The sequence below is a fragment of the Drosophila grimshawi genome, unplaced genomic scaffold, assembly GCF_018153295.1.
Source record: "Drosophila grimshawi isolate 15287-2541.00 unplaced genomic scaffold, ASM1815329v1 contig_311, whole genome shotgun sequence".
NCBI classification, from domain to species: Eukaryota; Metazoa; Arthropoda; class Insecta; order Diptera; family Drosophilidae; genus Drosophila; species Drosophila grimshawi.
The window spans coordinates 25,681,008-25,694,383 of record NW_025063098.1 but is presented as its reverse complement, the minus strand read 5'-3'; the positions used below and the strand labels follow the sequence as shown (position 1 = coordinate 25,694,383).

Below are 13,376 nucleotides of genomic sequence, written 5' to 3'. Positions count from 1 at the left end.
CCCGACCAACAAATAATTTACCAAAATTTTTGACGTACGTGTATATAATTTTTTTTTAATTTTTAAATTTTTTTGGTTACACATCTATATATATTTAATACATGTATATATATATGTATGTATATATATATATATATCTATATATTGATGCGATTGTACAGCAATATATTTTTTCTAAATTTTGTCATTTGTTGTTTCTCGGAGTATATAAAATAAAATAATAAATATGTAGGTTTGTCATAAATAAATATATATAAGTTCAAGCTTTGCTAATCCATCTTATTTAGCAAGATGAAAACATTCTAAATATATGTATATACCAAACCAAATATATATAACATAACACACCAATACATACATATGTACTTACATATATACATATATATATATATATATATGTAAGTATGTTACTTAATTCATTTTTTACATATATATATATTTTTTTAAACACCAAATACTAATCGATTCTGTGTTTTATTACACACACTCGCACACCAAACATATAATCCATTAAAACGTATATATCTATATGTATATATATATAATTTGTTACCAATAAACATTATGGCTGGCTATATAGAAACATATACACTATCAAAAAAAAAACCAAATCAACTTTTAGTTAATTTTTTACAGTGTGACACGCTTTACTTATTGTACACCCCAAACATTTTCTGTATTGTTCACATTTTTGTAAGCTTATGTATTTTTTTTTTCACTTAGTGTCACGGCTTAATTCATTTATATATTTATATATATCTTTATATATTTAAAAACATATTGAATTCGTCGCCAGCTGCTTTTTCACACAAAAAAAAAAAAAAAACAAATAGAAAATTAGAAAAAAACCAAAAACTAATCTGTTTCTAGCTGGATCTGCACTCAAGACTTACATGGAGGGCAACTAATAAGCGTAGCTCCGAGCGCAGCGACGAAAGTCACTCGCCGATCAAGAAACTAAAGCGTCAGAGCTCCTCGTCCTCCCCGACCAAAAGTCAAAATAAGCCACACAAGTCCAAGAAGCATTCACGCAAGTCCAAAAAAGAAAAGAAGAGGAGCTCTAGCTGAAGAATACAATAACCAACAAAAAAAAAATAAGAAACAACAATAGCAACAGAAAAACACTTCTACAAACACTAATAAGCCTGATTTTGCGAAATCCTTATTCGGTAACATACACAAAAAAAAAAACACAACTCCCAATACAGGAGATCAGTTGGAAGTTCAAGAATACCCTGATTTGATATAAGACTGATTTGTGCGAAATCCCTATTTGGAAACACAAAAAATACCCATCAATGCTGAGATCAGTTCAAATTTCAGAAATACCCAGCGGAATTTTCATTCGAAAAACACAATATGTTTCCCTCAATTCAATAATATACTACCCAGCGGAATCCCAATTCGAAAAAATTCTTCATGAAATTCTGCCTTTCTGGAATATAAATTGAATAAATGTGTATTATCACAAACAGATCAGCTCAAATTATAGAATTCCAAGCAACCCACATATATCATATATCATTTTATTTGGCACAAAAAAGGAAGTACTTATACGACAACGTCCTGGTTGAAGCCTTCACAAGCAACATAACATATGATATATAAGTACTTATTGCCAAGCTAAATTTGAAATCCCTTTTACAAGCAATCGACAAAGGCGAAATCCTCACTTGAAGAGCACATACAGATACATTTTCAGATCAGTTCAAAACACATTTTCAATCAAGCCCCTCCTCATATCACATATACAATATGTATTTATGATAGAAAACCCAGGCAAAAAAGAAAATCTTTGACAAGATTCTTCACCCCCAAAGGTAATATTATTGGTCTGATTTCTCAAAATCGTTATCCTCACATTATTTTGTTCAAAACACACAGATCAGTTCAAACTCAAATTCTAAGATGTGATATTGATGTCTCGAAAAATCCTTGGGAATCAAGATACAGCGCTCTATTCAAAAATGCAAACACTCTTTGCATCCCTAGCAACACACTCCCTACAACAAACAGATCACTTCACACTCGAATTATGTGTTAACATTGTTGTTTTGTGAGCGATAATATCATGTACAATGTTTTATCTACACCTGCACACACGTATACATACCTACACACACACCAGCAAACACACACATGCACACACACACACATACCCACACACACACACCCCCACACACACACCCACACGAACACACACTAATCTGTGTCCCCCTCATGTTCAAGTCCCTGACGGCGTTCAATGTCCAATGAACAGTACTTTCTGCATTTTGTTGTACATGAATTATATGCAAAATACAAAAAAGAAATTAAAAAAAATGTTTTTTTTTTTAAATTACAGTGTGTGTCTTTTCTAACTGCATTAATATATATGAAAAAACCTTATAAAAAATAACCATAAAATATAAACAAGCAAAAAAAATTCCCCAAATTGAAAATAGCCAAAATGAAATTGAAAGAAGAAAAAATAATAGCTCTGTTCCATTTTGTAGTATTAACAACAATTTTAACTCTCTCTTTTTTCTCTTTTTAAATCCGTTCCACACCAACAACGAACAATCCACACACAAACACACACAACAACGACAACAACAAACACACACAACAACAACAACCATTGCTGCTTTTGGGCAACTTTAGTAGTCGGTAAACGTAAGTTCGATGGAGGTCACCAAAATCCGGCAGATGTTAAGCGACGTTACCAGAGCGGTTTAATAGGAAATGGCGGCAGTTGGAGCAGTTTACCGCTACCACAGCAACCCTTAGGCACAAATGGTGATCAGTGGTATATGGATACGTTTTCGGCATGGAGTTAAAAAAAAAAAAACAAAAACAAAAACAAATAAAAGCAAAACAACCACAACCTAACAAGAACAACAACCTACACACACTTGGAATTTAGAAGGCACGCCAAACAAGCAAACAAGCAACCAACAACCAACAACAACAGCCAACAATACACTTCGTATCTTTTCAACTCTTAAAGCAATACAAATCCCATATTATAAAAATCAACAACAAAAATTGAGCCTTAAGCCGTGAAAAAGTTTTCGTTGTTTCTTTTTTCAACTGCTTTGCACAACCTTCTCTCTCTCTCTCTCTCTCTCAATAAGCAAATAATGAATAATAATAATATTTATATAGCATATATATAATAAACTTGCCGCAGCATTTTAGCAAAACAAAAAAAAAAAACAAAACAAAATTATATATGTAATTTTCAGTTCCAATTCACGCATATAAAGAAAAAACTATAATATAACGATTAGAGCATTTTAAAATTGTAAAAGAAAAAGTCCCCTTTTAAAATTCGAGAACTACGTACGTTTTTAACTTGAAATCTAAAACAATAATTGAGCATAAATAGCAGGAAGAAAAGAGTAAAAATATAAAAAAATACTACATATATATAACTCGATTTATGTATATGGTGGCAGTTAGGCTCAGATATATATATATATTGATTTTAAAACTTAAGCAACTTTTTTATAACCAAAATCGATAAACAAAAATAATTAAATAACATTTTAATACTATTTGTATAAAAATGAGTCAAAATGGAGAAATTCTAAAAACAACAGCAAAAAAAAAAAAACAAATTAAAACAATATTTCCTTCAATTGTAAATATATATGAGAAAAAATTAATTTAAAATGCAAGAAAATTAATCAAATTGATAAAGAAAAAAGAAATTAATTCAGAAGCAAAGCTTAAAAAAGAAACATTGACTGAAATATTAAAAAAAAAAAGATCAAAACAAAATATAAAATATAGTAACAACAACAAATTATTAACTAGAGTTTGGAGATTGAGAAGAGTTAAGAAAACTAAAAATTATTGAGCGACAGGCCTATTGGCATTATTATATAATGTCTGGCGCTGTACAAGTTGGCAAAGACTTTCCGATTAAATTAGGTAAACTTGAAATCAATTAAAAAGAAAAACAACACCAACAAAAATGTAGAGTTAAGAAATGCACAAAAAATAAAAAATAAATCCATGCAGTTAATGAAAAAAGCTAAAGATACAAAAATCGAGAAGCAACGAATTAGTAAGACACAAATCAACAACAACAAAACACACACATCACAAGCAGCAGTCTAAAAAATACAATTAAATAAGAAACTATAAATTTTACAAGCGATAATATTATAGGGAATTTAATAACTAAAAGAAAAACAAAAAAATATAAACAACCAATATTTATACGAAAATCTAAACAAATTGCAAAAAATCAATTAGCCAACGCCCTCAAAAAAAAAAAAAAAAAAAAAAAAACATTTAACTAACTATAAAAAGAAATAACAATAACTACCATAATTAAACAAATTTCCAAAAATTATCAAAATACAAACACAATTTTCCTTCGTATCCCTACTTAGTTTTTTCTACTTAGAGTGCTGATAAAAACAAACAGCTTCATAGCAAATCGAAACTAGAAACTCTATAATACGTATATAAGCATTATTTAACTGTAACTCCATGCCTATACAACAACAACAACCAAAACACACACATAGAAAAAAGAATCGTGGCTAACTTTTGTTAAGGAAATTTTCAAAATTATTTTCTGTTTTTGTTTCTTTTTGCTAGATCTCAAGTAAAGCAAAAAGTTAAGTTATAACAAGAGAGAAAAAAAATGTATAAACAATGAAATTAGTTATAATCTAACAACAAACAAAACTTCCAATTTTTAACTCAAGAAGAAAAACAAGCAAAGATGTTGAGAAAAAGACGTGTGGTTTTTTTAAAGCGTATCTATAAACATTGTTCAGCAAGCGCCTATAAAACAATAACGGAATATATGATATTTTAAAATTAGAACACACAACAACAATATACACAAACACATACACAGACACCAAGCAGTTGCCTAAAGAAAAGAGCAAACAAAAAAAAAATACTTTTAAAAACTTGCGCAAAACAAAAATGAAAATTTGCAACACCAGCAAAGAACTTTAATACATAATAAATAATAATAAATATTAGCAAACAACAATAAGAACATTTACTACAAATTCTAAATGACCATAGTTAAGCTTAAATTTAGTAAAACACACACTCACACACAGACACCTACTCACACAACAAACACACACAGTTAAACATATACCCTAATATTAAAAAAAAAAACAACTTACAACAAAAGAAAACGAGTAAACTGCAGCAGCAGCCATTTTCTAACTACATAAAACTAAAACAGTAAAAAACATTTAAAAAAAAAACAAATATTTAACAATTTTTTTGTACTAAGATTTCGTTGTGCATTTTTTTCTATTTTCAATTGTTGCCTACAAAAGATTACTATTATTTTATTAACCTCTTTTTTATTAAATTTTTTTTTTTTTGGTTAAACACACACAAACATAACAAATAAAATTTAAATTTGATTAACCGCGTCTTTTTTTAAAATGAAAATTGTTTTTTTTTTTTCTAAAAATTTCTTGGTGACTTTGAAACTTGAACCGAATTCAAATTGCAAATATAATGTATACATATGCCTAATGATAAAGTTTTGTTTAATTTGATAAATGTACTGATTTTATATTGTTTTAAATTTGTAATTCTATTTATGTAAGTCTTTATTGTTAATGTGTTTTTATTGTAAACTACAAAACAAATTGGCAAAAAAAAAACCCTGTTATCACAATCAGTTAAAGTTTTCAATTCGGTTTAAAAAAAAAATCAACAAAAAAATTATACAATACAAATCTTATTTGAATTATGTACCGTTGCTGCCTTCGCGGTCGTAACTGCTTTTACACACACTCCCTTTTTGGAAGTCTCAAAATTTGTATACACTTTCGTGAAACCTGTCCTGCCCTTGATATTTGTGTTAAATATTGTATTGTAATTTGTAATTTTGTTTAATTTTTTTCGGGAAAGCAAAAACGTTTGGCAAATTTAGTTTTTAATTTGAATATTTAGTTTTGTTTTGTGCGCTTAAGTTTTCAATATTATGTTATATAAATAAATATATAAATATATAATATACTATATGAATATTAATTTGTAGCAAAATATTTTTACGACTTAAACTTAAAGAACCCTTATGTTAAAAATATTTACCGAACTTATTTGTTTAGCTGTTTAATTGGTTTTTTTTTTTTTGATTATTTTGAAACTCTTTTTGTGTATTGTAAAGAAGCGCAAGCAAATTTTTGACCTTTTTGACCCGACTTTTAATATATATTTACTTACATATATAAAAATTCCCAACAATAATTAACTGTAAACTTGTGTAAATGAATTTCAAGCAAATAAATCGTACATCAACAAAAAGAAGAAAATTAAAAATTACAAAACGGCGCATGGAAACTGAGCAAAAACAAGAAAACAAAATTTCAAAAACAAATATTAAAAATTAAACTTTACATGAATTGTGATGATGCAAAGGCAAGATTTAATCATAATTACTATATCTATACATATACATAATATATATATATATATATATATATACATATGTACTAAAAATATATCTTTCTCTATAAAATATATATATATGTATATGAGTATATATTGTATATGTAGGCGTTAGGCGTGTATAATCTAACTTTACTTTTAAACAGACTGCGTACGTATTAAAAATTTTTAAAATTAATTTGTGTAAAATGTTTTAAGTTTTTGAAAAATTGGCAAATAAAGAAAACAATAAAAATTAATAAATCAAAAAAAAGAGCGCATTGAAAATTGAAAGATACAAAGAGAGTACTTTTGAGAGTGCTACAACTTTTCCAAATTTATGCTTTCTAAACTCTTTTCAGCGAAACTTTCGAAATAATATTTGTAGAAAACAGCGCAGCTGTTTAAAAAGGATAAAGGGCCATAGGATATACTGTTCAGTTGCAAGAGTTCGTTGTTTTTCGAATTGGATTGAAAAAAAGAAGAATGATTTGAGATTGTCAGTTTCCAGTGTCAGTTGTTTATAATCATAAAAAGCAGGACAATATTTATAGGGTATTTTGAGTTGTTTATTTTTTTTAATGTACAACAACACAATTAAGAAAACAACTTTTACGTATGTATACTTATAGTTTGTGTGTGTTTCCATATTTTGATTTTAAAAATTAATTGTAATTGTTTTTCTTACACAATTCTTTTTTTATATATATACTAATCCTTAAAAACAAACATCACAACACATTTGAGGGAATTATATTTATATAGACCGTGAACGTAACGTCGCCAATTATTTAACAACAAGAAAATGAAAGCAAAAACAAAACTAAAGTTTCAACGAACATTCAGAAATGTTGGAAATAGGAGGAGCAGCAGCAAAAGGAAGCAACAGTAACTTTTACGTCTTACAAACAAAAAAAAAAAACAAAAAACAAAAACAATTATTGTTAATGAAGAAAATAAAAGTGTGAGAAGAAAGAAGCATATTGTACTAAAAATATTTGATATACATACATTTGTTATTATTTGTAATACAAAAATTAAATAAAATTGCATCCAGATAATAAATAAAAAAAAAAAAATTAAATAAACAATGCAAAACTTGACTTGTGCTCAATTCAATGAAAACTTTAGGACTAATATAAATTAAATCAACAACCATAGCTCATATTTAGACCGACTGCCCCTATAGATGATATAGTAGTCCGATCCGGTCAATTTCGAAAATGACTGCTGGAAAAAAAATAATGGTAAAGTATCGACTTACCTATTGATGCTGATCAAGAACATATATAGTTTATGTTTAAAAATACAACACTTTTATTTGGTACAACACAATAAACTTTTAAATAGTACTGATATATGTTGTCAATAATACAATATTGGTAATAATAATAACATTTAAAAGCATTTGCTGCGTGAAGATGATTTACTGCGACTGTTGGAGCTGCGTCGCATGGAGCTATCCACACTTGTGCCAGCCACATCCTCATCCAAAATAGTCTCATCAACGCTGGCATCATCTTCAGGTATCTCCTCATCGCTATTTGTCTCGTTATCGATCAGGGATCCTCTCGGCGTCACAATTGCATCGCCATGCAAATCCTTATTGTCCAAAATGCTGATGTGGAAAGCAGCATGACATTTATTCGCAGCCAGCAGCGCTTTCATACGAAACACCAAAGTCTCGAGCACTTCGCGCAGACTTGGAATATAGCTAATAATGCCAGTATTCTTTATCGACTTTGAATGGCAGCACAGATTGTGCAAAAACTTGGTCACATTCTTTAGGTCGTGCAGGAACTGAGTAAGCCGATCGGGACTATCACGCACAATACGCTCGAGTGCTGGCAGACCGTGTTGCAGCAGCAGCTTAAGGTACTGCTGTGCGTGCTTCAGGAACAATGCAAAATTACGCGGCTGCTCCACATTCTGAACGATTTCCAATAGGCCGTTCAACTGACACATAGTCAACTCCCACAGTTTGAAGCGATCCCCTTCATTGACGCCGCTACACTGTGCGCTTAGCGTGCTTATAACAATCTCACACAAGCCACGGAAGAGCAGAGGGAAATTTGCTCTATATTTGCAGAATACAATAAAATGTCAGTTTTAAAACGATCATTAAAATGTGTTTAGCTTACTTTTTGATATTGGGCACGGATTGTAGAGATTTGTCTTTTGTTTTCAGTAGCACACATTCCTCCTTGAGCCGACATAAAATCTCGCTTTGACGCTCTAGACTAGAGTCCTTGAGAAAGCCCTTGACCAGCTCGTCCAGATGAATGTTACACTGCGCGCCCTTCTCCAGACTGCCCGTGTAGTCATACCACTTGCGACTCAGCATCTCTGTACAGAACTTGCCTGCAACAATAAGGTGAATGTTAAAAGAATCGTAATTGAATGCAAGACTCAATCAACAAAAACTTACGCATATTGTCGGCTTGTGGCACGATGCGCTGTGCAGCATTCTCACCAGTGGCACTCAACTTGCGTAAACTGCCCAAAAGACGCTTCAACTGAACAGCTGTGCTTAAGACCAGCACCGACTTCCCATAATTGTGAAAGTAATCAAAGATCTGTGCGGCAATACGTGCTGACGATGTCCTCTTGGTTACCTTTCGCTGACCAGCTGGTGGCAACAGAGCGACCAGAGATGCTAAAATCATAAAAATAAAACTCATTCAATTAAAGGAACATATTTTTTGGGTCTTGTAATCGACTTGCATTGGAGTAGTTCTGCCTGCGACTTATTGTACCACTCGTTCCAGGAGAAGTACAGAGCAAACAAATGGATGCACAGGCCAAAGCAGGCTTTTACATAATTGAAGCGTTCCTTGAATAGATCCAAATTGCTGTGCAAATGATTAACTTTCTCCAGTTCCTGATCAATGTGCGTTGCCAGTGTCAGCAAGCGTGCATTGATCTCTCCAAGGCATTTGTTTAAATCACTCATAAAATGATCTGGTTTGGCCACATGCGGCCTCAAGGAGTCCGCTTGGGTTACGTCCTGATGACCATTGACAACGGTTTCCAGCTTATGTACTAAATCTGTCAATATAAAACGCAACTCGAGCAAACCCAAATGTTTGCCCACTTCCTCCTCTGCCAAGGGATAATTTAATGTAAAGTCTTCCTCCTTCAGCAAGATTAAGATGCCCACATCGAGCTGTCTAAAATGCTGTAGCGGGCCATATAAATGCTCAAAGTCGATTTTGCATTTGACGGACTTGCAGGCACCCAATTTGATGGTCACATTTGTTTGCTGCTCCTCTGTAAGAGATTCGTTGGGAATAATCTTTGTCCTGCTTGCAGTAGGCTGCTTCTCTCGCACAGTTTGTTGTGTGGTCTGCTTGGGATTGATTAAGAACTGACATGGTGGTGGGGCAAATCCGACTGGGGCATGTGACAAAAGTGGCTTTAACTTTTGCTCAATGCATATCAAATCCGCAAGGCGCTTGAGCACCCTTGAACGTGTGGCTGCATCCTTTTGCAAGGCAAAGGCACAAATGGTAACGCGCATCCAGTTGGCCGTATGAAAATAAATGTGTAAAATGCGCTTCTGCAGCTCATTCTCATAGTTGTCAAAGATGGCCAAATAGTTGGCATCATCAAAGAACGTGGGCAACACTAAGGCGCAACCAAGCAGCGCATTTATCACCTCCAGACTATGATGAAAGCTCTGATTGTGCAGCACGCTGATCAAGTGGAAAAACGGCGCAAGCACAATAACCGAATCGCAGGCGCTGAAAATTAAAAAAAGAAAAACTGTAGTACAATGTTGTTCGGATGAAAGACAATAAAAACAGTTTTCCGAGCATTTTACGGAGTTTCCCATAAGCCCATCAAAATATTCACCTGCCATTTGGCGTCAACACCAATTCCGAAATATTAATACCAATTTTGAGTACCTCTGATTCGGTATTTACATTCGTTTCATCGAGTTCATTGATATTCTTCTGGTACTCCAGCTGGATGCCCCTGAAATGAGTTTTCATTTCGATATTTATCATTATTAATGAAGTGTTGAGCATACTCACCTAACCACATTAGGCGCATGTTCGTTCACAAAACTCTGCTGGAAGCGAAAGGTCATCAGCTCACAGAGCCAAATCAGAAAAGAATTGTCCAGCATGTAAATGGATTCCGTATTGTAAAAACGAACAGTCAAAACGCTTGCCAACTCATCGTAAAACAAGGCCAACAATTCGGCAGAGTTGCCAATAGCTGACTGGGTGAGCACTGAATGTTTGAAATGTGCATAAGTTGTTAAAATATTATTCCAAATGGTATCGCGCTTTTACAGTAAGTATATATACTTACTAATCAGGTTTGCTGCCTGCTTGCTGCGTCCATCCGGCAATGAGGTGATGCTGTCAATGCTGGTCTGCGAATCGTTACTCACTGGCGAACTCTGGATGCGAGCAACGGCATCGATCAGCTGCACACATCCAATGATGCCCTGTTTCTTGACATATTCGTTATGATTGATCTGTTGCTTCTTCACAACCATTTCAATTTGATCCTGCAGCGCTGCACACTCCGGCAACTCGGGTTCTGGGAATGCAACGTGACACAGTAAATCCATTGCGAGACGCGTTTGGGGCAACGTCAAATCCCTGAGACGATCGATCAGTGGCAACAGCAACATTGCACAATTCTGCACATGTTTGGGATTCGTGCGCTGCAGTTCGCGGAGTAGAATCAACGCCATCGACGTCACATGCTGTGAAGATTTGTCAAAGGTCAGCTCCAGTAGCTTCTTGAGTATGCTCTTCTGTATCGAGTTGCAGATTTTGAAGAGAATGCTGAGGAGGAATGGGAATCATATAATTCAGTCAGTACAACAGAAGAACACTAAATAGATAATTAGTGATCGATTCAGCAAATATCCCTCAATGGAATTATAGAAAACATATCAACCTGTAAGAGGTTTTTGCGAAATCGGCCACAATGCGATGCTTCTCGCGCATAAAGTCGTGCAGTATGTGCATCAGTGTGCCAATATGTTGCTCCAAAATGTGCGGAAAATGCGTTTTTATGTCCTCTAATATCTCAACTGTGATGTGTTCCAGTTTAATACTCCGCCGAATCTAAAAAAAAAAATGGGGCTCGTAAAAGTCTCGTAAATGATATAGAATTGTGTTTACAAGATTCTCGATGAACAGGGTATTGTCCTCGTTGATGTGAATTAGCAGCAGCAACATTATAAAATCAAAGGAACTGAAAAGAGTATTTAATTAAAGCAAATCTCGTAATGGTAACTAATGACATTTTTACACACCTAAAGACGCCAGCGGGCAAACCGCTAATAGTTCGCTGCCACATTTGGTAAAAGCGCTTGGAGCGTTTTAGGCCCTGTTGCAAGAAACCAAATAGCTCCAATTGAGATTTCTTATCATTGGCTTTGGCGGGCTCGGCAGCTTCGATGCAATTCGCACTCGGCGCTCTATGACGCCAATTAAAGATTTCGCGGAGTGTAAAGACCAGCTACATAAATGAATTGTTAATTAAGACAACAATTTATTTAATTTGAATGAAATCGAACCTCACGCACAACATCATCGGTGTCCTGATTGAGACTATTTAACAGAAGCCGAATCAAATGCGGCAGAATCTGTCAAAAATAAAAAATAATCAAATATATACACATAAATAGTAGCATATATTTTGCTTACTGTGTTTAAGCCGCTGCTGTCATCCTTGATAAATTCCAAAATTCGATCACGCAACTTTCCCTGAGTGCTTGCGCTGAGCGACAAGTTGCTCAACATTTGCACTGTGCTCAAATGAAACAAATCCTTGTTGCTCGCATAATTGATGCTAGATGAAGGGAGAACATCTTGTTAAATGAGGACTCTAATTAAATCAGTTATTGTTACTCACGTGAGCAACTCGACAAATGAATCGTGCTTGCTGGTATCTAGCAAGAACTCGGCATTATTTATAATGTCCAATTTGGATGACTCGGAGGCGTTGTTGAAGATGCGCTCGATATGATTATAGATCTGATCGCTGTGCGACAGCGTCAAATAGCGCAATTGAGCCAACATCAGCGGGAGCAGGGGCACACAGCCTGGCATCGTTTGCACCCGCTCCTGGCACTTGGAAATCTCCTCGATCTTGGTGAAAAGCACCTCTAGGCAGGGATCGCGCAAAAAGTCGATCATCAGAAAGTTAATAAACATGCTGTTCTGTGATTGATATATCTGCTCCGCGCCAGCAGTGTCAATAGTGCAGCCACTTAACAATTTCTGCGCCAGCTTCGATTTGGGCGCCAGTGCAGCATTTAGACCCGCTTTAAATGTTTCTATATTCTCGGGATATTTGGGAGAGCGCGAGAGAATATCGCGCAGCTTGGCGACAATCGCAATGTGATCGCAGGAGAGCACAAATGTGTTCTCCTGATCCAGCTGGACACCAGCATTGAGGAGCACCATTTCAAAGAAACTATTCGGTTGGCGAGAACAATTAATCCGCGACGAGGACTGCGTTCGTCCCAGCGTTGCGGCCAATGCGATGCTATGTTGGGAGAGGAAGCGCTGTGTTTGCTCCTGCGACGCTGGTATCTTCTCCTCCTCACTTTCGCCAGCCAATAGTGCATCGATGGTGTCATCTGTTTTCTGCACAGACGCAACACGCTTCAAGGACAAATGAAATGAAATCAAATTCTGTTAACCATTTCTGCGATTATCCCTCACCGGTATTTTTATCGTTGCATTCTCATCAATTGGATTTAGGGCTTTGGCGCGTTTCTTCAATTTCCGATACATTACGTTTTGTAAATGTCGAGTTAAACAAAATAGTTAAATTAAACGCAATTTCAAAATTATATTCGCTGTGCTGAAGCGCAATGTGCCACATCGATGACGGAGTATCGATAGTAATCTGTGCATTGTTTGCCTGTCTTTCGATACTGATCTTAAAAGGTAGGCTGTTAAGTAACTAACATATTCTGTTAGCGGAGGAGT

The 13,376-nt window shown here is 34.2% G+C and overlaps 2 protein-coding genes across 19 annotated transcripts in view; one reads left to right on the top strand and one right to left on the bottom strand.

Annotated features, from left to right (window-relative positions):
- LOC6568601 (heterogeneous nuclear ribonucleoprotein R) overlaps positions 1 to 4,630 on the top strand; it is a 59,904-nt gene extending 55,274 nt beyond the window's left edge. For 10 of the 18 annotated variants that reach the window (XM_043214969.1, XM_043214968.1, XM_043214971.1 and 7 more), the window contains one exon: positions 2,644 to 4,630. In XM_043214969.1, the coding sequence (XP_043070904.1) occupies positions 2,644 to 2,819 (176 nt within the window). In that variant the 3' untranslated portion in view covers positions 2,820 to 4,630. Of the gene's footprint in view, positions 1 to 870; positions 1,821 to 1,884; positions 2,339 to 2,643 lie in introns of those variants that run through there. The other 8 variants (XM_043214974.1, XM_043214973.1, XR_006246656.1 and 5 more) reach the window with 7 other exon arrangements.
- Positions 4,631 to 7,723: 3,093 nt separating this feature from the next.
- LOC6568564 (Fanconi anemia group D2 protein) lies at positions 7,724 to 13,230 on the bottom strand. Its single transcript, XM_001994443.2, has 14 exons — positions 13,107 to 13,230; positions 12,292 to 13,046; positions 12,084 to 12,228; positions 11,954 to 12,022; positions 11,690 to 11,895; positions 11,556 to 11,628; positions 11,329 to 11,498; positions 10,729 to 11,213; positions 10,446 to 10,647; positions 10,264 to 10,386; positions 9,133 to 10,151; positions 8,837 to 9,064; positions 8,550 to 8,769; positions 7,724 to 8,485 (listed from the first exon to the last, which is right to left on the bottom strand). The coding sequence occupies exons 1-14, from the start codon at positions 13,176 to 13,178 to the stop codon at positions 7,807 to 7,809; spliced, it is 4,446 nt and encodes a 1,481-aa protein (XP_001994479.1). The 5' UTR covers positions 13,179 to 13,230; the 3' UTR covers positions 7,724 to 7,806.
- Between the last annotated feature and the right edge of the window lie 146 nt (positions 13,231 to 13,376).

Excerpts from the sequence above, each read along its gene's own strand:
- LOC6568564 (XM_001994443.2), bottom strand. The coding sequence starts at position 13,178 with ATGTATCGGAAATTGAAGAAACGCGCCAAAGCCCTAAATCCAATTGAT. Across the intron at positions 12,229-12,291 it reads TCATTTGTCGAGTTGCTCAC|CATCAATTATGCGAGCAACA; the intron begins GTGAGTAACAAT and ends CCCTTCATCTAG. Across the intron at positions 11,499-11,555 it reads CCCTGTTCATCGAGAATCTT|ATTCGGCGGAGTATTAAACT; the intron begins GTAAACACAATT and ends TTTTTTTTTTAG.